A 24767-nucleotide genomic window follows, 5' to 3' on the forward strand; every position below is an offset into this window, starting at 1 on the left:
GGCTATTAGAGAGGAGCCAGTTCGCTAGGGACATCAGCGTTCTCCATTATAAGAGCATCAGGACATACCTGGTAGGTCCTTTCAGGATGTGGAATTCAGCCAGACAGCAGTAACCCAACTTTGGCAGAATTAGGAAAGGAGGCTCTCAGAAACCCCCTGGATCTCCCTCCCCTCCACACAGACGCCACTGTCTTCAGGCAGTCTCAGTTAGCAGGATTTGTCCTTCTCCCACACACAGCAAGTACTTGATACTCAGGTTTGGGGTGCGAGGGCTCAGCCTGAGTGTAGCCATCCTGCAGTATCCTCCACCACAGTCACAAGGCGCTGAAGTTATCAGGTGGCACCAGAATAGCAACTGAGCAACCGCTCGCCCTAATGGCTGCCTACCGGCTCTAAGAGGGCAGGCACCTGCCAGCTCAAAGCCACTTCCTGAGCACAGCAGACCACACCAGCCAGTGCACTTAGCAACCCTTCAAGAAAATATATTAAAGGGTCAAATGGAGGACGGTATTATTGCATTACAAGACGAGGAAGGTGCTGCTTTTATATTCACCCTCTTCCACAAACCAAAGCACCACAAAAAAAAAATTATTTTAAAAGCAATCCTGCCCTCAGAGAACAGAATACAGCCATTAGCAAATTAAATACTGTGTTAAATTAACTCTATACACCTTTCACTGAGCCAAAAAGATGCTCCAAATCATTTAAGCCACAGGCATCTTCCTATAGGGGCCAAAATGCCCCAGAAGCAGTTTCTCTGAAGGGATACAAGCTTTCTGCAGCTGGGGAAAAATGAACTTAATCTCCTTTTTAAGCAAAAGAACAGCTGGTGGATTCCAGAGTGAAACGCACATACCTCAAGGGAACTGCTGAAGAGCTGCAGTTCCTTCAACCAGGCAGGTCCTACGACTGGAGGTTTCATGCACACAACCTCCAAGAGAAGTGCTATCTGAGAAGGAGTGGTTTTTCTTTCTCCCCACCAATGACAAAGGCAAATCAAACTCCACCAGGAAGTGAAAATCCCAGGAGGGTGCTGGGCTCCTCCAGCCCTGCAGAGGGGACCCAAACCAGCTTTCCACCCTCCACCCCCAGCCCTCAATGCAGGACAGACAGATGTAACCATCTCACCACAAAATTCTCTTCCTAGGCTCAGCACTCTGCTGAATGAACCATCGGACAGAAATCCACCGCTTTTTACTATCGGCACAGAAGTGAGTTCGGCTAGATGTACTGGTTTACTTTTATAGGTCTGCAGAAGAAGAGGGGTCTGGAAATGCCAAGAGCACTCTGCCCCCAGGTTGTGAAGGAGTTAAGGAGAAGACATTACAGTTTAATGATTAACTTCCCCCATACCCTCCCCCTTCCTGACTCGAGCAAACAGGGCAGAGCTGAGGAACAGGAAGCGGAGGGAGGAGAAAAGGCTGGAGAGGAATCACTCGGTTACTCAAACTGCACTTTAACTTTACAACTGATACCGAAGCAGTTGCAGAAAGGTACAACCCCACCCGGCGGGACAGGGAAAGGAGCAAACCAGGGGCAGGACAGGCGCACACACACTGGTTTCTGGGTGGCAAAGGACCTCACCTTGTGCTTGCTCACCCCCTTGTTCTGCAAACCCATGGTCCACCCTTCCTCATGCCCCAATTGCTCCCTCCAAGCTCACTGCTATGACAGAGGGAAGGTCTTCCCCATTCATGCCCATCCCCGTTGCTGCTTCCAGCCACGTCTCTGACCCAAACCTATCAGCAACTACAGTTTCCTTAAGTTTTGCTGGACTGGGGAGTTGTGCCTGTTCAAAGGGTCCAACACTGGCACCAGAACCAGCCCAAGGAGGGAAGGGCAAGAGCAGTGGTGGCACGGTGCCCGCTCAGTCCACCCCACCTTGCGGAGGAGGCTTCACCCTGCCAGAGGGAAGCGACCCTACGACCCGCAGGCACAGGCTGCAAATCGCTCCCTTCCAGGTCAACCTAAAGAGTTTTGCCATCCAGAGACCAACTGGAGCCAACTATTCAAAACCCAACCAAAGAGATTAACATGCTGTTTTCCACCTTATCCCAAGAGGTCCCAAAGAACTGTGTGTTCATTTAGCATTTGTGCACCTTTATAACACTACCAGGAAACAATGTGAGATACAGATGGGGGGAAAGAAGTGCAATTTATTAATGGAAAAGAAGACCTATTGCTCTCTTTTTCTTGCACAAAAGGGACCAGACAGCTGTAACCTGCTGAACTGTAACAAAGATGCTGTGCCTTGTGCAGCACTGCACCTCACATTAGGGGATTGAGTTCACTATAGTGACTGTTCCTTAAACAGAACTATTAAATAGAAATATTAAATTTCGATCGATTTATTGGGTAATGAAGTGTTCCTTTCTAAGGCAACTCCTGAGGGACAGTGCTGCAGGAGGTGTAAATCAACCAGTTAGTCCCTCCCAGCCTGTAGGAAGCAGTTGACTGGATCATCCCAAGGCGCTGACGCAGACCAGTCCACACAACCAGCAGCCAGAGGGCACCACTACATCCTTACATGGACAGAAAGACGAAACCCGACAGCAATGGCTAACTTGGCAGTAACTTCACCTCACTTATTCATCCCCGCAGATTTGGGAACCTGCCCCTATTTTAGACACACAGAAACGTTCTGCTGGTGCCACGTGTGCTGCACCTCCCCACAGAGACATGCGTCTTCATGCCAGCGCATGCCACAGCATCGCCGGGGCTATCGCCCTGTACATTGGAAACAGCCACACACTCTGACCTCACCGCAGTTTTACTGCTGCGCCAAATACTCTGTAAAATACTACCGACACAGCTCTAGGAGGCAGACTCTCCCAAAGTTAAAAGATCAGAGATTCATTTCTCTCTAGAAGATGGATTTAACCATTTTGTAGCAATAAAGTAAACAGGTCCAGACAGGGAGACAGGGTTATGCTGGACCTTCAAGCCATCGCTCCTCCACAGGATCACCCCTCCTTCCACTCTCACCCTTAACAAGAAGCCACTAACACAACCCACAGACAAATGTCAACTCACAGACACATGGATGGAGTGGAATCACGGAGTCCAGTTACCAAAGGCTCAGCCGGGCTCAGCCTACTCACAGGCATGGGCTGTGCATATAGAAAAAGCACTCTATTAAACAGAGCACTGCTCAGTGGGGTGTGAAAGAGTGAGGGATACTTGCTAAAACACCACCAACCCAGACACTCCTGCTTGTCATCACTGTGCTGGTGCAGTCACGCAGCTGATACAACCCTAACTCGCTGTCTGCTGCAGCACAGTGCATCTCAAGGTTGCCTGCCTGGGTACTCCATGGGCTCAGGTAACTTGGCCAAGCACCTGGTAAAGCTGCATGCAAACACCAGACAGAGGCACAGAAGGACGGAGTTCTCCTCCCCCCACTGGGCAGCCCAAAAATTACATGCTCAATTGAAATCATGATCAGGCTAGAAGGCTACTCAAACCACATCCTCCCCAGTACAGGAGGACTTTTATGTTCACAATCAAGTGGGTTTTCTACACATATTTTCCTGTGGAGGAGGGACAGTTAAAGAATGATGTCACAATTGATACCTTTACTGCTATAAAGCACTCCAAGACATCTGGAGGTCCGGGTGCATTAGTTTGCCCCTCTCTCCCTTCCCTCCCTTTTGCCAAAAATCATTATTAACTATGAGATCCTTGGGATTCTGGTCTTCAAATCCCACACACAGCTCTGCATCTACATTAGGTATGTACAAGTGGCCCTGAATACCAACTGCATTGCTTCAAGGTAGTTCCCAGCATCTGCCAAAGCTCTGCTAGTCATTTAGACAGCTTGGGACAAGAACTCTCAATCTGATGTCCAATGCATTGAACCACTCAGAAAAATCCCTTTTACCAAGAAAAACAGCAAGATGAAAGAACAGGGAAATACCTTAGGGCAAGTCCCATTTACCAGTTCAAGCTGCACTGAAAAGAATAATCGTTTCCCAAGTTATATACTGCACATTCCTGCGCTATCTCACCGGCCCACACCTCTGTCAGGCCGAGAAACAGCTCACGCATTCCAGGGGCTCTGACGCAGGCTCCTTCACCATCACTGCGTGTCAGCACTTGCTGTCCTGCAAATGCGGTATCCCCTGGCAGAAACAACCTTGTGTGCAGCCGCAGGGGCACATTCTTCAGCTTCCCACATCCCAGGTTTGTCTGATAAAGAGCAGCAACACCAGACTAGGGATCACAACACGGCTCTGAGGTACAGAACAGGAATGGATAACACGGGGGCCCCTTTGTACTGATGCACATATCAACTCCGTTGTCTATCAGAGCTGCACTCAGCCCCCTTAAACAGAATGAAGTTATTAGAAAGAAAAAAAAAAAAAAAAGATATTTAGATATTTACATGCCATCTTCCCATGCATATCAAAACATACTCTTTGTTCACTCCCCTCTTCCTGTGCCTTCCGTGCATCTCAAAAATGCTACTGGATTAAGGTGGCACAGTGAAGCAGAACACGTCATGAACTAGTTCCAGAAAAACCTATATGACAAGGCATCAACAAATTCACATTTGACAATTGGCAAACAGCTTTTTAATGCTAATTTTTCCTCAAGCAGTAAATAGTTTTCCACTCTTCATAAAAAGACTATGGGATATTTTTAAATTATTTTTTTGAAGTGAGGCAATTTAAAGAAATCTAAATTTGCTTTTGTCTGTTAAGGAGAAGCCTTCTTCTATTGAGGGTCCAGTGTAACTCCAGCCTGTGCGAGGGCTGGAGACACGCAGCATATTCAGTCAGCTCAAAGATGACAGCATTAGTGCCAGAAGAGAGAAAACTACCTCAGATTTCCATATGCAGTTCATCTCTCTCAACAACTAAGGGTGAGCATTAAGCCATGCTGACACAGCCAATAGTATGTAGATCAAAAGGATGGTGGTCAATTTTCTTCTACATCCCATCCACTGCTGGGGAGGAAATGGAAGCATAACTGAGGCAAGATACTTCAAATGCCTCAGATATCACCCTTTCATTTTCAACAGCTGAAAGCCACATCTGCACATCCATCAAACCACACGTTGCCTGTAGCTCTGCTTCTTGCATGGGACATCTGGAAAGTAAGTGACACTGGAGACAGGATTCTTCATCCAGCCACCACACAGAACAAACGCCTTCAGCATTCAGCCACAGAGTCCCATCTCCCCGAGCACCTCTACTGCCACATGTCTCTGACAGCCCAGACGCAGCACACTGAGGTGTCTGAGCACAAACTACAGTATTTCCTCTAATGCAGCTGCAGAGAACAGGTGTCTGCACCTCCTCTGTTCTCCCCCACACTCCTGTGTACCCGAGTAACTAGGCCTACTACAGGTTTTCCCGGCTTAGGCAGCAGCAGATTCCCAGATGACTGGCAAATGGAACTAAAAAGCAAGATAGCCGTAAGGGCAGGTCTAAATGAGGACACGGACCTTACATGATAATCATGTCTCACTCAGCATAAGACAAATTGCAGACCCCTCATTTGTAGAATGACACACCATTCTCCAGACCTTTTTTCTTAATACCTGTAAGACGGTGAATTCAAATCCTTGATTTTTGCTGTCCCCTAAAAGAACGAAGGCAATTGCATCTACAGAACTGAACCCAGAGCTTGCAGACTCATCCGAGCAGCCTCTTTGCAAAACCCCTGAATCCAAACTTTAAAAATCTCATTAGGTTCAAAGAAGTCTTCTCTTGGGCACCTCCAGGAGTAAATACAACTTCAGCTCACATATATGGAGACAGCTCGGGGCGGTAACCCAATCCCTGGCAAGACAGTTTTACATTGTGAGTAATAGCAGAGGAATGGAGAGCTTGGGTATATTTATCCTATTAAATAGCCTTTCAAAAGAAACATTTGCAATGCTTTAGAAAAGCTGCACCAAAAAGACTTGTTGGAGCCTTGCTATAGGGCTTCTCACTCGACTTTGAGTCTGGAAGGGGTGGGTAGCCCCAAAGAGCAACACTGACGACAGGAATTCCCTTTTAACAGCAGCTTTGACTTTTCTCAGCAAAATGGAAGAGCATTATCAGAAACAGGAAAACCATGAACAAACAGGTGAATGCAGGCATTGACTTCCAGGTAAAATTTGTAATAACAGGTTCTTCAGGCATTATATTCTAATCAATGTTTTTAAATGCAAAAAGATCAGAGAAAAAAAAAATCAATAAAATACAGAGACTACATTCAAAATGAGACCTTAAAAATTCAAAGTGCAATTAGATGCTCTTAAAATCCTGAAGTTCTCTGGTTCACCTATCTAGGAAGCATGTGAAATAGCTTGGCTTACTTTCTAAAACATTTTGAGAAGGAGACATTTAAAAGTTTTCCAAAATTTAACCAATATGTTAAGAAGGTGGTTAGAATACAGGACATGGAACAGCTCTCAGCTCTCCTGTGAAGCAGGGAAAGACTGTTATTTAAGAAAAATTCAAGGCACAAAAAGTCAGTCATTTGCTAGACCTAACAACTGCTGGAGTACCAGTAGTACAGAGTACCAGCAGCCACTGGTATTTTTACTTCACATTGTCTGCTTAGAGGAAGTTCACATGACATGGTCAAAAAATTACTCAGCTATTTTTTTTAATGTATTCCAGTGACTGATGTTTATTCAAAGCCTTGCATTTTCTCATTACCAAGGTATTGGTGCAATTCAACGTGTCACTGCTTAATAAAAAGAGTGTCCAGACTAGTTTCAATACATGGTATGGTGAACTCTGATAGAAGACAATATGCATGAAAATCCTTGAAGCTTCTCTGTTCTTTGAAACCAGTACTGCCCCTTAGAATAAACTAGACTACGCATTTGTGGCACCAATCTACAAATTTGTGTGGGTGCTTCAGGAAAGCTTAACAGCAAAGGCGACCATCTAGTAGTTGTTATGCCTATCTACGCAAAGCTGCAGAGACAAACTAAACAAGAATCCTGTGCCAGACAGAACTTCTTTCAAAATCACATGATACCAGCCACCGTGAATCCCATCTATGCCGTAACTCAAATACGGCCAGCCAAACCAGTCAGCTTTCCCCAGTACAGCTCTGACCACTATCAGCAAATGTCTAAACAAAGACAAGACACTGCACCGTGAAATGTGGTCTACACAACCATCTGCAGCAATGATTGTGGCTTCCTGTCCCAACCACTGAGACCCAAGCTAGAGATTTTATTCCAGACCTTGTGGCCAACTAACTGGTCACAACTAACATGCACTACTACCACCCCAAGCACAGTGTTGTAAAAGAGCGTGCAAATACACTCTGTATAAAGCAATGTCAGTAACTGTTTATCAGTAACTACTCACTGCACATTTGGGGATGAAATGCAAACCTTTTGAGTGCTCTGGCTGTAGTTTCAGCAGAGCTGACACCACTACACACCAATGTAAGGGAAGGGCCCAGTGATCCCCCCCTTCCCCCAGCATGCAAACCCACGCTGTTCCTGGAACTTGCCCTGCTGATCACCAGATGCTTTCTGAATTAATTCAACTTACTAATCCAGTGAAAGTTTGCTTGGTTGTTGGTTTGCATTTTCCGATAAACTCGTTACATTTCTTGGAAGCATAGCTCCAACCACTCTGAGACTTAAGTAGCTTTCAGAAAAGAGAACAAAGCCAGAATTTAGCCCTTGTCTAAGTAAGTGAATAAAACTTATGCTTTAAATAGAAAATACTATACTTTCACCTCCCAAACTCAGGCCAGGACACAAACTGTAAAATCCAGCCCCATCCTGCCATTAGTTGAAAGAAATCACCCATCCTCCTGTCCGATTCCCGTAATTAATCTGCATCTCAGATGCAGACAAGAAAAACTGCAGCCTGAAAAGGGAGCAATCAGCGGACAGCACAAACTGAAATGCTCTTAAATTCTGGAGACATCCCTCACCACTACCAGCCACTTCCATCTGAGCCCATACTGACACTTCGTTTTGGCTTTGCAACCCCAAAATTATGATATACCTCTATCAGTAGGGCTGCATACCTTATGTACCTACTGCTGCTACCTCATTTGTGCCACTGAGCCTAAGAGTCAGCTTTTGACACAGACTACTCCTGACCATAACATTTTGTAGATGAGCCAACTCTGTATGCTACAAAAACCCAACAGAAGACATCATGTGAGCTCTCACCTTCCATGGGATCCCTGAGGGGCAAGAGGGCTATTTGTACATGTGCTGGAAAACCATAAAGGTCACTGCGAGATCCTTCCTGGAACTGGCCACACCACTTCCTTTCAAATTAACACAAGCATTTCACTGAAATTGCCCTGTAACCTCAGCAATGGTGCGTTTGTCAGCACGGTGAGGGTGACAGAGTGCCAGTATCGCAAGGGGTCAGATAGTTCCCATGTAACCCAGCAGCAAGGCTTTCAAGGACACAGAGAGAGGCACTCTGTAGGAAACCCGCTGACCAGCTTGCAGCTTGACACCAGCAGTCTCTGGGAACCACAGCCTCATTCCTTGAGCGAGCATCTCAGATCCACCCCTCGTCGTCTTTGATGCAACAGGTTGGGAAATCCTTTGACTGCTGGCTCTGTTCACATCACCAAGTTGGCAGGAAGGTAACCTAATCTTAACCAGACCCACAGGGCATGGGATCATCAATGCAGCATGCAAGCCAAGACACTGCAACTGCATGAAAGATCCGAGTCAGCACAATTTCCTGGGTGAAACACCACAAATTCAGAGCGCTTTCTGGCCTACAGTCCAAGCTGTGTGAAGGAACCACAAAAGATTTTCCTGTAGGACCACAATTTCTCCACTTAGCTCTTGAACACTACATTAGAACCCAGCTCAAACTGGCTGAGAGAAACGAACCACCACCTACTAAAGAGAAACGTGTAGTCATTCTCCCTTCCTCCAGCCTCCTTCGAAAAACTTTCATCCCCTTTCTGCTACCTCTGAACAGTTCATTAGATGGCCAAGGTAACGAAAGTCAAGTCTCACAAGGCACATAACTGCTTACAGGGTCAGAGATATGTTATAGGTTTGCTGCGCATCCTCACACTGGAAGTGATTTGTGATTTAAGAACCATCTCCTTTCAGAAGGGATGCACCTAATGCTCCAGGGAAAAACAAAAATAAAAACAAAACCAAACTCAATAAGGTTACCAAACCCATTTCCAAAGGAAATATGGTTTGAATATAGCTTTTGTTCTGTTTTGTTTTCAGCTGAAAAGCTACTAAACCAAGTGCAGCCTTTTCAAGTTCTTCAAATTAACCTAAATTGTCCACTCCACTGCCATGGCTATCACATTCAGAAGCTATCAACAGAAACACCAGGAAGAACTCCCTCTTACTGGCACTGAAGCATAGAGCAAAGCAAGGCCATACAAATCCAGCTTAAGTTGGCTGTTGTATTCCTCAGGTATTGCCTCCAAGAGGAGTACTTGAACTTACTAGCAGCACCCTAACATCTTTGGTTTCAGAGCCTGCTCCCTCCCAAAGGTGTGTCCTCCCTTTTTATTTCTCATTTCCAGAAAGTGCTGGGGAAGGTGGGAGGGAAGGGTTATTTCCTGTTCTATACAGCATCCTCTTTTTTATTGCATGGCTTTCTCCACACTAGAAGTGAAAAGAGACATTTTATATTTACTTCCCTCTGTTTATAGTCCTGAGCAGCAAACAGCTCATGCCAGGAAAAAAACACCCTATGCTAAGACCTGGTGACTTAAACTGAATTCATGTTCCAGCTTACTAAACAAGTAAATGTTTTCAGTTTCACAGCTACCAAAGGCTTCCGAGAATTCCCCAGCTACACAAGCCTTGAATGCCTCTGTAAAGCGATTCACAGACAGACAACCCACAGTTGCGTGAAGCTAGAAGAAAATAATCCCTTGCAAGGTTCCTTTCTGTCTAGATTCACTGTACTCTCATACTGAGTCCTGAACAACAGGAAACAATTACCAAAGATGGGTAAGCTTAGCCAAAAAATTCTTCCACTGCTCTATGAACAATCTTCAGGAGGGTCAGGAGAAGTTTGTAAAGGGTTTACAAGTCATAGCTCCAGCACATCCTGTGACATAGCGCGTGCAAAAGCAGTAGGCAGAGCTAATCTCATCACTTGTACAGCGTTTAAGAGCACTAAGCCAGCTGCTGGTTTACCGAACACAGAAGTTGGAGATTGCACAAGAAAAGTTTCTGGTATGTAAAATGCTTCACGCAGACTTAACCAGCCTTTACTCAAAACTCCAACTCATGACCTCCAGTGATTCAGACCACCATGATTTAAGTACTACTGTCCTCAGATGATTGTCCCGTCCACACGTTACAGCACTAATAGCAGCAGCGGAAGCCATTTTCAGCCACATTTTTCAGTAACAGCACTTGACAGCTCCACACCCTAAACCTAAATCTCCATGTATTCCATTTTATATTGATATAACAGGCTGTGACCTGCAGCAACTATAGGCAGTAACATCTGCAGCCACTGCACCTGAATTCCAACGAGGATCACAAATCAGAATCCTCACCCTAACATTCACACTCCCTTTATAGTGCGAAAAGTCATCTACCTTTCAGAAGTGGAGAACTGATATGCAGCCCTGAACAGCCCAACCTAACATGGCAAGTCCACATTATTTCAGAATAGAAAGTAAGTCTGTCAGGCCTGTACTAAAAATACTTAAGTTGGAATTTCTCAGTCTGAATCTGCAGCCTGCTACAAGCTCCACCTGCTACCGAGCCTTTGTCAAAATCATCTCCTTTTGGAAGCAAACAGACTGGTGTTCCAACAAGCAGTTATAGTTAGCCCTATGAAAGATTACGATGAACAAAAAATCTGCACAAATTAGAGAGTCTCCATCTCTCTCCCTGTGTGTCAACTGCCAAATTGGAAACAGCTTTGGTCTCCAAGAAGGGTAAGTACAGCCTCTGACAGTCCTCTCCTAGAGTGGCTCTTCTTGTGCAAGATCTATTTCTGATCTCCGCCTGACAGCAAACAGATCTTCAGGCCTTTCCAGGAAGTCCCAGACAAAGGCATTAGCAAATGGCCAGTATTGACCTAACTGTCTCTGGGAGGGAGGGAAGTTGTCTCAGACAAAAGTAAAGGACATTAGCTCTCTTCAAACTCAGCAACACTCAAACTGAGCGAGAGTGAAATGGCATCCTGGCTGAGTTTGGTAGAAGGAACAGTTTGGAGTGAGTGTAAACCTTTCACACAAGCAACTAAGCAGTTAATGCCATCTCACTACTGACCTGGGCTGGATTTCAGCCAACGTCCTAGATGGAATAAAAAAGAAATTAAAAACATTAGCCACCAGTGCACTAACCTTTGTAGTCCTCTGTTTATTCTTACGTACAGAAAATAGTAAGTTAACTCTCCCCATGCATGTCATAAGAATTTTTATGTGCTTCTGGCTTCCCTCAAAAAGCTTCCAGAAACTGGGATGAATGTTCAAAAAGTCCAACAAGATCTGCTCTCCTTGGCCAAAACAAAACAAAAAAAAAATCATTAAAACCAAACAAGCAGCCACTGAACTGACCCCTCAGGGACAATTTCCGAGGGCCAAGGCCTCTGATCAAAATACCAACTCCCTTGTATTCCTACAGGAAGAGGGGCTCAGCCAAGCCAGCTATCTGAGGAACCAGACCCTTCCTGCTACATCAGCGTGCAGCTACTCCACAAGCACTAGGTCAAAACAGAGCACGCACACATGCTGCCATTTTACAAAACATCTAACAAATCTAGTACAAAGGAGATCGCAATTAAACAGTGCAAAGAGGCCAAGGATGAGTAGAGAAACAGCAGGAAACAAGACACTATAGATTTTAAACCACAGTTCTGGTAAAGGGAATAAACTTGAGATGTTTCAGGGCTTGAGATATTTCTAGTCCCTCGGCTGCTCAGTTAGGCAAACATTCATAGAAATAGTGCCAGTGGGCAGTAAGAGCATCACAGCACTGACAAATTTGATACCCTACAATTTTGCTACAGAAGATGCCACTCCAAACCTGTGCTGCTCTCTTCAAGTCAGGTACGTCAGGTTGATGCTGTATAATTATTATCTTTCCAAAAGTCAATTTGCCCTCCTTGTGCAATGAAAGGAAAGATTCCCTCTACTACTTCTTCTTCTTTCCTAGCAGCGTGTAGAGCTGCTGGGAAAGAAAGTCATCTGTCTCCTCCAGCAAAATAGCGTTCTTTCTCCAGCATGAAAGTACACTCTTTAGAGATGTGAAGGGCAATCTGTTCTCACATCTTCCTGAAAAAAAGACAGGCAGGGAATGGTAACAACTACAAGGACAGTAGACCAGACTGGAAAACACTGCCATCATTTGTGTGCCAGACCCTGCTCGGCCCCGGACTACAGGAGTCAGATAAAAACTGCCAAGTGCAGAGGTGTGCGGCACTCGGCTACTACTAAGCAATCCTCTGCATGCCCACTGAAATAAGGGTAGACAAGAGCATTTTTTAAGCCCTGCGTGGACTGTATTTGGTTGAGATTTGCATAACTGTAGGCAGTTGGGTCTGACTTGAACTGAAAATTGTCATAAGCAGAATTGAGGTTACAATACATGCTAATCCAGTACTGGAGAACTCTTCTGAGCAGCTTCTAAGCAGTAGTTTACTGCTGTAAGCGGTAGCAAATCAGACCAGCGTGAACACACAGCAACAGTTTCCAAATCTTTGGGCAACAGCAATCCTCCTTTGCTTGTGCTCCAGAGCCCTCAAGAAGGAGTGACAAGTGTGTAAATGTAACCACTTAAGAGGACACCTTACAACAGCTGTAAAGTACTTACCACTTGGAGATCATAATTTGGAACTGCTGATTCTAACTCATCTGAGGAAGGATAACATGTTACATCAGGGTTTACACGGGAACAGAGCACAGGAGTTCCACTGGACAGTGAGTACCGTGAAGGATACAGTTTCACAAGATGCAGAAAGGCACATTAACAGTTCACCATTGCCAAAAATGGAGAGGTTTTACTCCCTCTTCCAGACATGTGCTGCTGCCACTTACTTGTGTTGGCTCTGGCTCTTACAAGACCCCTCTGTGAACCAGTTCAACAGAATATACACCCAGCCAAAAAAAAAAATTGACTGTTTTCCTTTGGGTTGGAAAAGAAAGATGAGCACAGCAGTCTGTAAGATGGAAGGGGTACGTCCAGCCAGCCAGTTGAGGAAGCAGAAAAGGGGTAAGGATGAGTGAAAGTAAAGCCATCCCCCGTTTCAGCAGCAGCAAGCTGTTATATTGACTGAACTGGCAGCAGGACAACCACCTCAAGACATCTCAGCATCTCACCTTTGCCACACAGACAACTATAATATATAATAAGACTGCTAAAGATAGCTACAATCCTATCCATCTGCATATGTAAAAATGGGTTTGGACTCAGTCAGAGACAAAATACTGTCAAGAGCTTGCACATTCTAAGTTAATTATCTGCCTTTTTAAAAGTAACAGAAATAGGAAAGCATGTGGTCCCCATAACCAATAAAGAGAAGGGTAAGATTTGCATAGTTATGCAAGAATAGACATGAAACTTAAGGGATGAAAAAAATAGCATCTTTTAAACGGTGGAAATCCTATCCAAGCAGGATAAACAGATCTGAATATAGACCCATCCAGGCAAAGTGCCAGTTACAAAATCTGAGACACACATAAAGATGATGAAACGACGGACAGAAATATTAGTATAAATTCTGAATTAATTAAAAGCATTAGAAGCAGAAATTCTGCCCATGAGATGTAGAATGCCCTGGCTACCAGCAAAAGGAGGACTCCAGCAATAGAGAATGGGGACACTAAATAGACACTGCAATCATATGGACACTGCAATTGTATCCATATTTAGTACAGTCTTACTGAGACATTCCTATCCTGAAAGCTCTTAAACGGAATATCAGAATGCAAACTTGAGATATTTTAGCCCTTCAAGAGAATACTTTTCATTAACTCCAGTAACTTAGCATTCAGTAGGTAACAAGCAAATGCAAAGAGCATTCAACAAACGCCAATCTGCCCTTAAAAACCAAGGTATCTCAAGTTTGAAAAGCCTGTACCTGTAAAGAGAAATGAAGTTCCTGCAAATCTCACCCAGATACTGGGGATGCCAAATAAAAGGTTAGTGTATTGAGATATAAATAAAGACAAGTTAAAAAGACTCGCTGGCTTGACCTGCCAACCACTCTGAGGCAGGTTGTTTCCCTTTTTTTTTTTTTTTTTTTTTTTAAAAAAAGGAACTTTTGTCAAATGTGGTATGTGGTTTAACTGGCTTGTTAAAAATCTAATTAATAAGAAAGTACTCTCAAAATGGTGGATTTTTCTTTTTAAAATGTTTTGGTTTCTGCAAGGGTTCTCTGCAACAGAGAGTGGGAGCATACTTGGAAGCAACACCAAACTCTTCATAAGCCAAAAAGCGTAAGTCATCTTCAGCAACTGACTTTACACAACATGCTGCCAAAAGCACAATGTAAACTCACAGAGCAGGGCAGCGGGAAATGACAACAAAATAGTTAACATTTTTCAGTCATGTGGATCTTAGTACTACTTATAACTGTAATAGGTAGAAAGTTTTAAAATTAAGCTTTCAATCTGATGAGCATTCTACTAAAACTTAAAGATAACCCAAGTAATTACAGACAGTGGGCAAGCAACATATTTGAAAGACAGCAAAGTAGAAGGGGCCAAGAAGCACATAGTTAAAAATCTAATTAAAGCAGCTTCTTTTCACTTTAAAAGCAGCTTCTGGGAATGAAAGGAGGACAATGTTCCAGAAGTGAATGTGGGAACTGGTCCCCCAGTCTACTTTGGGAGATGTGGGTGGAAATTTGATTGAGATTGCTGATGGCTCTACAGCTCTAGAGTTGGTTGGTTTGTTGGGGGTTTTTTTGGTGTTTTTTTTTTGGTTGTTTTTTTTTTTTTTTTTTTTTTAACATTGGCAGAAGAATGTGGCCCAAGAGTTTCACAATCTCATGACAGAGGCCCACAGAAAAAAAGGAAATTGTTAAAGCCAGACAGAAAACTAACATTTTTAGAACTGGAATATATTGTAGCCAGCGGATGGAGAAGAGCTGCAGAATGTTTAAGATTTTCTTATCTCTTCCTACTGTGAGAAGGTAGATGACCTATCCTTCTACCTATCACCTGGCATCATGACAGAAGTATTAGTCACAAGTCTCTTGCTTGTTTCTTCACCAGCAAGAGAAATACTGAGGATTTGGGGATTTTTTTACCAAGAGCAGTACTAAGAAAGCAATTAAATGCATGACAGCTTCTTCATCTCAGTGTCATGCACAGAAGTTGTTATTAGACAAAGAAAAATGTTATTCCATCAACTGTTTTGCTCACAAGAGAGCTCATGGCCACAGAAAACTGCAATCAGGAAAAAAATTACAAAGACCAAAGAGAAAGTAGATTTTTGAGAGGTAAAGATGAGTAAGAGAACAATCTCCAGCGGTGACCAAAAATGGAAATGCCAGCAATACTGAAATAGAAGCAGCATGAGAATAAACTTCCCTTGCATAGGTACATGAAATAAATCCTTCCAATTACTTTCTAAAAAAGGGTTTTCAGCATGATCTCTGGTTATTCCTCCACCAATCTTATGATAAAAGTCAACAATCATCTGAGATAACTGAAGAGAATATTTTGCACTAATCTGCAGAAGTCAAGATTCCCAGCCCCTACATTTCTGCTTCGCTGAGAATTAAGTTGACTTCTTTGTCTCAACTCATCATATTCTTCCCTGCTATACACTGAAGTAGGGCACAGAAGAAAATTGGTTCATTTTCCTATCAAGTACCTAAATACATATATATTTTATATGGACATGTACCTACTCACATCACTATCATCCCATTACTGTTGGGTACATTAAAATTAATCTGATCCACTTCAGAACCACACCAGCATTCACAGCCCACAGAGAAACAGAGGGACCAGGCTCTTCCACTTACAGATTGAATGTACAAAGACAACCTCCCACACATGCACAGCAGTGCAACTGCCCACTTGCTGAGAACAATACTCCACTCCTATCTCTGCCACAAATCCAAGCCTAACTGCTTAAAGCAGCTGGAAAATAGACTAACTCCAACTCATGTCCCCCCCTCCCCCCCAAAAAAATAGAAAATACAAAAAATAGCTGTTCCTGCCAAGCAAGCACTGAATACACTGCATTCCATTTCATTAAAACAATTACTCAGAAGCCAGCCAAGAATTACATAAAGCTTCCTCCCTGCACCACCCCCAGCCCCTTCTCTTCAACCCTCCTCCCCAACATGCAGAGCAAAGAGCTTCCCAACTCTGCAAAGACACAACCACACCAGAACGATACTGCTCTAGAGAAAGTGGCACTGAATGCCTCACATTGCACTGGCTATTCCATCCCTCGTAGAGCATTTTTCAAACCTAAGCAAGGCACTCAGAAGACTCTAGCAGACCCAGACAGCCTAGAAGGTCTCTGAATCTCACTGGTACCATGGCAATCTGTTTCATGTAGCTTTCTCCCTCACATAGGATGGTAAAATAGCATCCAACAAATGAACCCCTTAACCAACTCTTACAGAAAAATGAATGATAACCTAACAGATTTTATCTCTAACTGGCACGGCCAAGGTTTTTAAGCATGATCCCAAGGCAAAAGGTGCTGGAGGCACCAGATTTAAGCAATTAAGATGTATGGGAGCTGCATGCCAGAGCAGCTGTGCTTGTGAAGCACTGCCCAAGGGAACTGCTCAGGACAGCCAAGTAGCGAATCTCAGATTAAGCACCAGCAGGATAGATTGAAAACTACAAGCTTCGGGTTATAAGAACCTGACTGACAAATTCATCCCAAACTCCACACAGCCGCTCCACAGCTCCCAGCCTGACTGACAGCGCTGAGCTCCTCACATTTCACAGCAGAAATAAAAGACAGCTTCTTCTGGCCAACACCACTCACCCACCCACAACGCTGAGTTGGCCACTGATAAGAGATTTCATGACGTGGATGAAATGGCATTTCGTTCCCTCCCCCAGTGCTCCAGCTCTCTGCAGGGATCCTGTCTAACTGCTGGAGCTGCTCGCAGCCAGGCAGAATAGTTCCAGCTGTGTATCACGCCGCCTAACCAGACCTACACAGCCCAAGAAAAGTCTCCCACATAAAACCACAACGAAGAGAGAGAGAGAGCTGCAAACCAGAAGTACTACTCCTAGGCATCTTACTCTTGTGGACCACCTCCACCCAAAAGGGATCATTTGCTAGCAGCAACAGAAAACTCTAGTCCCAGGGCAGCTGCCAGCGCTGAGGAATGGGGAGCAGCAGACATAGCTAACGGCCAAACACAATGAGCAGCAGGGAAGACCAGCCAGGCCATCATCTTATTCCAACTCATGGAGCAGCAGTAACCTCAACTGGCTGGCAGTTAGCCTTAGGCTCTTTTCTCTGACCCAGCTGAAATTAGTGGCTCCAACCCAAAAGAAACCTTTTCAGAGAAGAGTCTTGAACTTGTTTAGAACCATGAAAGAGCATAGAACAAGGGAGTATTAAGCCCCTAATCCACGGCAAATCATTTACAGCCCTCCTGACCATGACCTTCTCTACTTCTGGCTTTTTTTGCCCCCTCCTGCTCTTAGAAAAACCCAGTCTAACCGCAGTTCCTGAACTGCCGCAAACTTCCCTATAGCACAAAGTTAAATTCTCTGCTCACCTTGCTCTTCCGCAATGGAAATAAAGCAAGATCCTATCAGGCGTCTAGACAGACACAGGATTAATTCTGTCTGCCAGCTCAATTTTGTGACAAAAACATGGGATTGGTTTATTCCTGGAGACCCCATACAGTTTGATTTATAGCTGAGTCGTTTAAAGCACAATTCCCCATGCAAAGTGTCATTCACAAAGTTTATTCCCTGGAGCGCCATTTACTTTTTTTGATGTTCTTCACATCATTTGCAAAATGTTAGAGGTTTAAACACGTGCAATAAACAGTAAAAAAAAAAAAAAAAGAAATCAAGCTACGCTCTACTGCATGCTGCCAACCAGACATACTCAGTAGCTTACCATCTACACCAAACTTGCATATGATAATAAGAACACTGTGAGAAGTGGCATGGCAAACTGCATTTGAAGACTTCAGACTACCTCATCGTCATTTAAATAACTTGAACTCAGCTTGTTCACAGCAAAGAGCCAGTCCAGCACAGGGAAAAAGGAGCCAAGCAATAACAATGCAGGCTGCCTCCCCCTGTGGCCTGCCATAAGTTCTCTTGGATCTTCAGCTTATAGTTGTCTCAAACTACTTCGATAAATTTCCCATGTAAATTCAGAATAATTGCTGTCTGCTACAAGAAAAAGCTGCATTTACATGAGCAGAAAAAGAGCTTACCAGACTCCTAAACAGCACAAACACATAACCTCAGGGACTCAAGTTCCTGTAACTGAAACACCAACACCAAACTTGTTCCACAGCACTCCAGTTGCTGTTTCTACTTCATTTGCTTCATCGGGATTTAAAAACATACATACACAGAACAGAAAGCATGGATTTTAACACCAATCAATCAAGGGGGACTGCCCCCAGCCAGCTGTTTTCTGCTGCTCTGGAGCCATTTGCAATGAGAATAAGCATGAATGGGAAAAATAGCTGAGTGATACGAGAAAGTCATCACCCACCTCCTGTTTTTATGGTATATCTTTAGCACACGACATTCTTTGAATGACTTCACCACGTTCTGTGGTAAAGGGAAAGACTAGAGTAGAACTACTGTGGGGAACTTGGAAGGGAAAGGAAATCTTTTCTCCCTACTCACAGCCTGTCATAACAGAGGATGAAGCAAGGATGGGCAATCAGAAGGGCAGAGAGTGAACATCGAACAGGGCTGAGAAGGGAATAGACACTTATAAATCTAATGCAAACTTGCCATTGTAAGCTTTTCCAGCAACGATGACCAGAGAAGCTTGATAAAGTTACTACTATGCTGATATATTCAGCTGGAAGCTATTTCAGAAACACAAAGATCTCAACAAACATTAACCGTACTTTGCAGGTAAGGAGCTATTATCTGTATTTCGCAGATGGAGAAACAATATGCCTAAAGTCAGGGCAAGTTTTTGAGGCCGTGGATAAATGGTTACCTTATGCTAGATTAAACATAAACCACAGCTAAAAGAGGTGGCCTCATCTCCTTCCCAGTCCCCTGTCCATGTGAAAAAAAAAAAAAAAAAAGAATCAGCTTGCTGATCCAGCTAACTGCCCAACAGTTATCGAGGACACAAAGAAGGCAGGTGGGGACAGGGAACACAACACACCTTACAGCAGCCAGCAGTTAAATCAGGTTAAACCAATTTGAAATCACAACTTCCACTTTATCTCCAATCCATTTAACTTCAGCCCAAAATGGAAAGGAATGGTGCCACTCCTTTCTTCTACACTGCACTGGATCTAGTTATCTTGCCACAGAGAGAGACAGTTCAGCTTACTGACCCAATGGCAAATCATTTGTTTAATTTGGAGGGGAAAAGGGTTGGTTTTCCAAAAGATCGGCAATTTGAACCAATTTGCTCTGGACCCCGACACTCACTAAGTGAGCAGCAAGCACACAAGAGATGAGGAAGCTGGAATCACCATTTCTGGCTGTGATATGAAATTGGATGAGACACGAGGTGAGATTTTACAAACACTGAAACAAGAGCAGGACCCAAAGGCCTCCTCGGTTTCCTACCTTGCATTTTAAAATATAACAGCCTAGTAGTCACGACAACCTGTACTTCCAGGGCTTGTTATTAAACCTAAGTTAGTTAGGACAGGCTAAACTGAGCAAGAAACTCACTCCCTAAACCTCATCTTCTTATCATAGCCCAGGGAAGCTTCCCACAGACAATGTCTCCATTTCAGGCAGCTGGAGCAGAAGAGCATCTTCATTAACAGCTTCCGCATCAGACAAAAAGGGACACAGAAGATCAGTACACAAAGGGAGGGAGGCATAGTCTGGGACACAGAGCAGGAAACTGGGACCAGAGATCCTATTCATTCGCACTGATTTTCCACTAGCACAACACAACTGAATTCAGAATCTGTTCTGGCTTTCTCCAAAGTTGCAGTAGATCCTGTATATCCCAACTAATGCATTACTGATTCAAACAGATTTGGTTTGTGGCCATGGACAGGCTTCCCCCCGCTTAGTTGCACAGATTTAACTTAAGGAATTTATATGTGTCTGTCTTACCAGTAGATCAGAAAAGCAACTCTGATCTAAGCAGAAGTGCATTGTTATTGCTTGTTCTGCTGCCAGACCAGAACTTTATCCATCATTTCTGCAGTTTCACAGCTTATTTCATATAATAAATATACTTCAAGGGGAAAGAGGTGAGGAAAAAAGGGTCTGAAGAAATTAAGGTATCATGATTCCCTGGGAAAGGAAGAACAAGACGACGTATGAGAAGTTACCCATTTCTTTCTCTAGTGGTAGACATGGTGTCAGAGGATCAATTTTAACCAGGAGGGCAGCTGAGCACTTGGGATAAGTTGACCTCTCCCAGCAAGGGACAAAGAAGCTAAAGACAGCACAGAGTCCAGCCTCCCCATGGAAATAGAGCAACAAGAAAAGAAGCCTCTCTGCATCGCACACAGCTCGAGGCAGAGGACTCCCTGTTTGAGTTGCTCAGGACAATGAAGTCCCTGTTTTACGAGGGGTCAGAACAGCTAAGAAGCTGAAACAAGTCAGAACCCCATTGTGCAGAGTATTAGTTCTGTTTACAGTCTTCTCGCCCAGCAGCAGGAATGACTCAGAAACCTGAGCCAGTAGAAAGCCAAGGGACCAAATTACTTTACCAGTGTTTTCTCCCCAATACCATTTCCTGGGCGTAGCTGACCATAAGCAATTTCATACTAAACTTTCAGTCAAATAAGACCAAAACGCACTGCATATGACTTCCAAACTGAAGGAACTGAGTCAGAAACAGGCAAGCATCCCCCTCAAAAGAGGGACAGACAGCATAGTCCTGCAGAGCACAGCAATCTTCCAAATGTTAGGAGAGATGACAGATGGAAACACATGCACCTCCCTCCACGCTCCCATGAAAAATCAATGGCAAGATTGCTCCCTTTAAAGTCAATCTTGAGAGGATTAAGCCCTGAAGAGAGGGTGGATTAGAGTTCCTAAAACAGAGGGAAACAACTTTTAAAGTAAAATCTTTTGTGCCACTGCACCCTTGTGCCCAAAATTTTGAAGCCACGTTGCCAGACAAACCTTCTGTAAAAGAAAAATCCTTCTAGAAGTGAGCAAGCACACCCAAAATAAGAAGCTTACAGTCTAGTTTACATGCACAGCCAAAACACTGCCATAAATACGTTCTTATTAAACAGAAATAACTTCTTTGTAAAACATCTTTTACAAGCTCTAGTGAATGGTGTTTTGGTTTTGATTGCAAGATCCAGTTAAAAAAATCTGAAGCCTTTAAAAAAAAACAAAAACCACAAGCAGTAGAGAAGTGATAATTTCAATGCCATCAAAAGAAAGCTTCTAAAAGCAACATCATTTCTGTTTGGAGTTACCAAAGCTGGAAAAAAAAAAAAAAAAGTTTCACAGTAGTGTTTGCAAACAACCCCTTTCCAAAAAAGGCTGTAAAAACCAAAGTCAAAATAAAACAGTATCTGACTAAAGCAAATGTAAAGTTTCCTCTCTCCTATTCCTTTCACCATAAAATACACGACACACTACACAAATTACGTTTCTTCCTCCACAACCAGCAGATCCTAATGGATCTTTTTACACATACTACTTAGACAAGGTAGCACCGCAGAACCAAGAATAATTCAACATCTAATTCAGTATATTGTCTGAAGCAAATATGTGCGGTTGGTCACTTGTGTGCTGGAAGCACAGCATGTAACAACAACACACTGCGCTTTGGTAATCCCCTGAAAGGGGTGATGGCCCCAAGTTAGGATTTTCACTCTGGGACAAAGCTTTACTCTCTGTGCCAATTTACAACACAGCAGAATGGCAAATTCATTCAGCAAACTTCCTGTCAAACTCCAAGCACATCCGCAAAATACGCTTCCTTAGAGAGATTCGAGGAAGACAATCTGGACAAGTCTGGTCAGCTGCTCAAATTTACCATCTCCTCTCCCCCTTCCCACAATGTGCTATTCTAGTTTACACCTGGGCCCAGCACTGAGTGTCCTGTGCCACAGAGGCTCCCGCAGATCAATAGGGTGCACGAGTTCCGCCTGCAGAACTCTGCAACAGTTTCCTGTATGAGCTGTGCACCGTAACACCACTTGTTCAGCACTGAGGGGAAAAAAAAGGAACGAGGTTTTTTTCAACTCCATATTAATCCCTAAAGCAATACAAATCCATTCTCACAGATATTTCATAATTTCTCCAGCTGAAGCCGCATGAAATTCAGGTATTTCTGGACCTCCATTTTACAGTGTGCAAGTACACACTGATCAACTCCATCAGCTCCAGGAAGAGGGAGGAGATTTTTGATAAATTCAGGGAGTTAAGAACAGACGCACCAATGGGCTCTATGAGGTGTTCCCTCATGCCCAGCAAGGTCCATCAGTCACTAGTCATTTCTGCACCACATGGATTCAGAAGCATGGTGTGGAAATAGCTAAACTGATTTTACGTGACATCAGCTCTGAACCTGCAAGGCGTATTAGCTCAGGCTCAATGCTAAACTACTTTTGGGCAAAAACTGGCCCTGGAAGCAGTACAGCTATGTCCACATGGCATTGTGCCTGAACCAACAAGTCCTGCCGGACCAGCTTGACTCTGGACAGAGCCAGTGCAGACATCTGTATCCATGGCACAGTTAATCCACAACTCAGATAATCCACCCATAGATAATGAGGAAAGAAAAACAAACAACTCTCACTTCAGTTCAAAAGTTTGACTTATTTCAGGAGACTTGATTCAGCACAGCATTGTTCCCTTATTTATGCATCCCAAGGTGAATGGCTTTAGAAAAATAAGTGAGTGATTTTGGGCCTAACAATGATTTGCATGCAGAGTGAAAATAGCTGGTGTGACTTTCCACAGTGAATTTCACACACCAAAGAAAAACTTAGAGAGAGAAAGGGTCAGACTTTTTTTGTTCGGTTGCTTACTGTTAGATAATCAGATCTTGTCCAGTCTGAAAGACTGCACAAAAATTGAGAAAGCCATGGTGCAATTAAGAATTGAGGAAATCAAGTTGCCGAGACAGAAAGTTCTGTTTTAAAAAGCAGATCACAACTTTTAAATTTTGGTTGTGCCAATATACTTAACACCTCAGAAGAACAAACCAGATGCCAATTCAGATCTTTTTCAGAATTTCTTTGCAGTTCACCTCTAATCCTCCTACAGAGGAAAGGAAAAACGTGTTGAATCTGCAGTAGCCTATTCGGACAACTGGAAAGTCACACTACTGCTGCTCAAAGAACACAATTGCAGTGGGCACAGTACAGCTCCCATGGTTTGCTAAAGAGCACTATGAGACACTAAACTGGCCCTACACAATGCTACCTGTATGCTCACCTTGAAGGGCCACTCAGCAAGTCAATACACAGACTGGGTGAATCCTGTTCTGACTAGCAACGCATTCCTGAACACACTAGAAGCTTGCTGTAGGAGCAGCACCAAATCTCCAAGAGATAACCAGGCTGAGGGATATGAGAAACAGTAAACAGAACTGTCTCCACTTAAAGAAACAACAACTGTGAGGAGAAGTTGAAGTAGAAATTCATTCTGTTTGCACCACCAGCTACTTCACCCGGGCAGAGGTCGAGGTTTCACTCCCTAAGAACGAATCTGTCGTGGTGTACCTTTCACCAGGAAGCCTTGCAGCTGATGGACTCCTTGCCTGTTAAGCTTTATCATTAGCCCAATTCAGAGTCTGTTTTCTGAAGGTGTGACCACCAGCTTTATACCAGCATTATAATGTGAGCTTCCAGGTCTAGTAATAAAGCTGCAATTTTCCTGGAGCATATCTTAACGTCTGGTTTCTATTAAAGGTAGGATAGAAGTAGTGGATTGCAGGCCCTCCCCCGTGTCTGATTTAATCGGTTTCACAAGCGGAACTCAGTCACCCTAATGTCTCCCAGAGCACTAGGGATTTTGGCAGATCCACCCCCTTTCCGGCTCGGTAGCAAAGGAACTCAAACTCTAGATCTTTCCAGTGAGACCAGTTGCTTGACATTTCCCCGCTATGTGCTTTCGGAAGGCTTCGGCACACCTGGGAGAAGCCAAGGGAGAAGGATGAGCTCTGAGCCCGGCGGCCCGTTGGGCAGGGGCTGTGCTCGGCTCACCCCCGAGGGCTCCCCAGTCATCACTCTATACCCATGCAAAGTTACAGATCTCTCCCAAGAACAGACTCGAGGGGTTGCGGCAGCGGCAGGGGAGGAGGCGCCTGCCGAAACCCGACCACGCTCCACGCTGCTCCCGGGGTACGGGACCGAAGGGCGCCCTTCCCGTCCGGGACAGAGCGGAGACAAACACCGGCGGCCCGGACAACGGGCGGGGGTGGGTGGCGGCGGCCCTGGGGCAGCCCCAGCCGAGGGGCCTGGGGGTGGGCGGCGGCGCGGACCGGGCCGAGCCGGGAGGGCCTGCGCGGTCCGCAGGGAGCGACACGTCCCCGGGCGCCGGCAGGCCCGGCCCGAGCCCCCCGGCGCGGAGGGGCGCAGCGTGGCCGGGGCCGGGCCGCGGCCGCCGCCGCCGCGGGGGCTGCCAAGGGCGCTGAGGAGCGACGCCCCCCGCCGCAGGGAGACGGTGGGCCTCGGAACTCACCCAAGTCGTCCATGGTGCCGCCGTGCCCGGTGCCGGTGCCGCCGCCGCCCGCCTCA

The 24767-nt window shown here is 44.7% G+C and overlaps 1 protein-coding gene across 1 annotated transcript in view; it reads right to left on the reverse strand.

Moving 5' to 3' along the window:
- The window catches only part of PXN (paxillin), a 44374-nt gene extending 19607 nt beyond the window's left edge, over nt 1-24767 (reverse strand). Inside the window, exon 1 of the mRNA XM_082491565.1 lies at nt 24712-24767. Within this exon, the coding sequence (XP_082347691.1) occupies nt 24712-24724 (13 nt within the window). The 5' untranslated portion in view covers nt 24725-24767. The remainder of the gene's footprint in view (nt 1-24711) is intronic.

The sequence above is a fragment of the Vanellus vanellus genome (assembly GCF_965231255.1).
Source record: "Vanellus vanellus genome assembly, chromosome: 16".
NCBI lineage: Eukaryota > Metazoa > Chordata > Aves > Charadriiformes > Charadriidae > Vanellus > Vanellus vanellus.